Consider the following 2,616-nt stretch of genomic DNA (forward strand, 5'->3'; position numbering starts at 1 on the left):
GTGTTTAACCAAACCTTTTGGTTCAAGGAACAAAATTTCTTTAAAAATGTTTAAATGTCAAGGCCTGCCAGAGTAAGACATAAGAACAGCAAACTATCATCAGATGCTGGAAGTATTCCTGTTATAAGCAACTGATTTGGATCTGAACAGTTTTTCTCATAAAATCTATATCCTTATTAAAATTCCCTCCATCCCCAACCAAAGGTAATATTCCATATAGCTGCCCCAGGCTGGAAAATAATTTACTACTCATCTAAGAGTTAATCACAGATTGTGCCATTCCAGTGACAGTGCAGATTACTCCATGAGTTCTCCACTAATTAGATTGATAATAATAGAATTTTATACCTAACATATATCAGCTTTCAAAGATTAAAATACACAAATCTTCACTATCCCAGCCTTCTTGCCTGTACAGGAAACAGCCAAGTTGTGAGAGCATTTATCAAGAATGGACACATCAGGCCTCAGAGGTGCTAGACAGGAATCACAAATGCTTTTTCCATGTGATGTCTTCTGCTAACCTGAAGCCTTTAGTTTATTTTGTTTAGCAAACCACTCATCACTTTTATCTGCCGCCATTGCCTACGGAAATAGAATTAGAATATGCAGTTATTGTAAGTCCATAAAACAAAACATATAGTTCACTTTGTACCTCGCTGCATTGTCCATAATCAAGACATTAACAATTGAAAAGTGTTCGTTCAGTATCGAGTATTATGTTTAATTTGACAGAGGATGCTGATAAGTATTGAGCAATTGCTTGTAGATTCTCACTTTATAAAGGGTCTGCAGCCAGGAAGTGTCACTGACTGACTACAGAACAAGGACTGAGCTCACCAGGCTGTGGGGTCTTTGGCAGAACAGAAAGTGCTGTCACTCTTAGCACCTGGGTAGGCTCTCAGGAATCTTTAGTGGGCACAAGATTCAGTCTGATAATGAGACCAAATATGAAAAGCTGAAGTTTGGGCTATTGAGCCTGGAATGATTTTCTTTTCCTATGCCACCCCCCACACCATTCCACTGGTATTAGTACTGTTAATAACATGTTTCAGTTCTACCAGAGTCCTTTTATCCTATTATTCCTTGAGGCTGAGACCACGGAGAGGGACTTGCAGAGGCTTAGAACCTAAATCTCTTAAAACTTCCTGTCCAATACAAGCAAGTATATGTTATATAGTTGCTTGGTAAAGAAATGCATTCATTTATTCAGTCAAAAGGCAAGTATAGAAATACATTTTAAAATATCAATTTTCATTATGAGCTAGGTATTAAGTTGAGTTTGCATGTGGCACCAGCGACATAGTCTGAGGCTTTGAGAAGCATATTGAATAGCTGAAGATTCATATGAAAACAACTATTTTGCATGAAGATGTGCGTGTGCGTGCATGCATGCTTGTGTGTGTGTGTGTGTGTGTGCGTGTGTGTGTGTGTGTGTGTGTGTGTGTGTGTGTGTGTGTATGGGAGCAATTGCTATATAGAATGATAAAGTGACAGCAGACCAAAACAAAAGGAGTAAAAGATGTCGTCTGCAATTGAAAATGAAATGGAAATATGTGTATTTTTCATTTAGGAACAGTGAAGCTGAAAGTGGCTGCCCTGGGCAGTGGGACTCAGCAATGGGGCAAGACATTGTTGTACTGCATTTATACAAAATCTTAGTACTGGATTTTAATGAAAATAAAAAAATCAAAGATATGCAGCAGAAAAAAAAACAAAACACACAAACAAAAGACCAAAACAAAACCACCACCACAAAGACGCAGAAACTTCTGTTTTCTAGGAACCATAAAAGTGTGGCGTAACAATAAACTCCAGTATGAAGAACCCAAGAAAGCTTCTGAGTTTCAAAGGCTGAGCTGAATAAGAGGGAAGGGGAAAAAAATGCCTCAGGTAGAGACAAGACAATAAATCTTGGTTAATGTAAACAGTTCACCTCGACTGGAATGGGGGTTAATTAGAGGGAGAGGCAGCACAGAAGATCAGAGAGTAGCAAAGGGCCAGACATATTACATGCCCTGTCAAAGAGTTTGGTATGTATCTTGGAGGCACTAGAGAGCTATCAGAAGATTAAAGTTTTTTAAATTACTGCATTTGTGCTTTAGAAAGCTAATGCTGGCAGCAGGGATTGACTGGAAGGAGGAAGGAGGCTTCTGCAGTATTACAGTTGATAATAGGGGCCTTTTCAGAAGGCAGTAGATAAATTTCAGAGGTAGACTCATAGCTCTTGGTGACTAATAGCTAATAGAATTTAGAGGTGAGGAGAAACAATGCTCTAAAACGACTGTTTGAAAATCTAAAACTATTCTCAAGTAAAAAGAATATTAAATAAGGAAAAAAAAGACTCTAAAAAGTCTAAACAATTGGGATAACAGATAACAGATATACAGTACTGTTCAGAGGTGGGAGCAGAGTATAAAGGAGGAAAAATAACTGACCGTGAAGTCTGAAAGACCTCCACTCAACCCCTCGCCTTGCTACTTTCTTATGCACTGAATGTATAATACTGGGTTACTTAATCTTTGTGAAGCTCAGTTTCCCCATCTGAAAGGGAATGCTATCAACTTTGCAGATTGTGATTAATAGAGAATATATATAAAGTACTTAAGAACATGC

General features: G+C 38.1%; 1 protein-coding gene across 1 annotated transcript in view; it reads right to left on the reverse strand.

Moving 5' to 3' along the window:
- The window catches only part of GLOD4 (glyoxalase domain containing 4), an 18,810-nt gene that overhangs the window by 2,193 nt on the left and 14,001 nt on the right, over positions 1–2,616 (reverse strand). Inside the window, exon 9 of the mRNA XM_011359898.2 lies at positions 15–585. Within this exon, the coding sequence (XP_011358200.1) occupies positions 520–585 (66 nt within the window). The 3' untranslated portion in view covers positions 15–519. The remainder of the gene's footprint in view (positions 1–14; positions 586–2,616) is intronic.

The sequence above is a fragment of the Pteropus vampyrus genome, unplaced genomic scaffold (assembly GCF_000151845.1).
Source record: "Pteropus vampyrus isolate Shadow unplaced genomic scaffold, Pvam_2.0 Scaffold50, whole genome shotgun sequence".
In the NCBI taxonomy this organism is placed as follows: domain Eukaryota; kingdom Metazoa; phylum Chordata; class Mammalia; order Chiroptera; family Pteropodidae; genus Pteropus; species Pteropus vampyrus.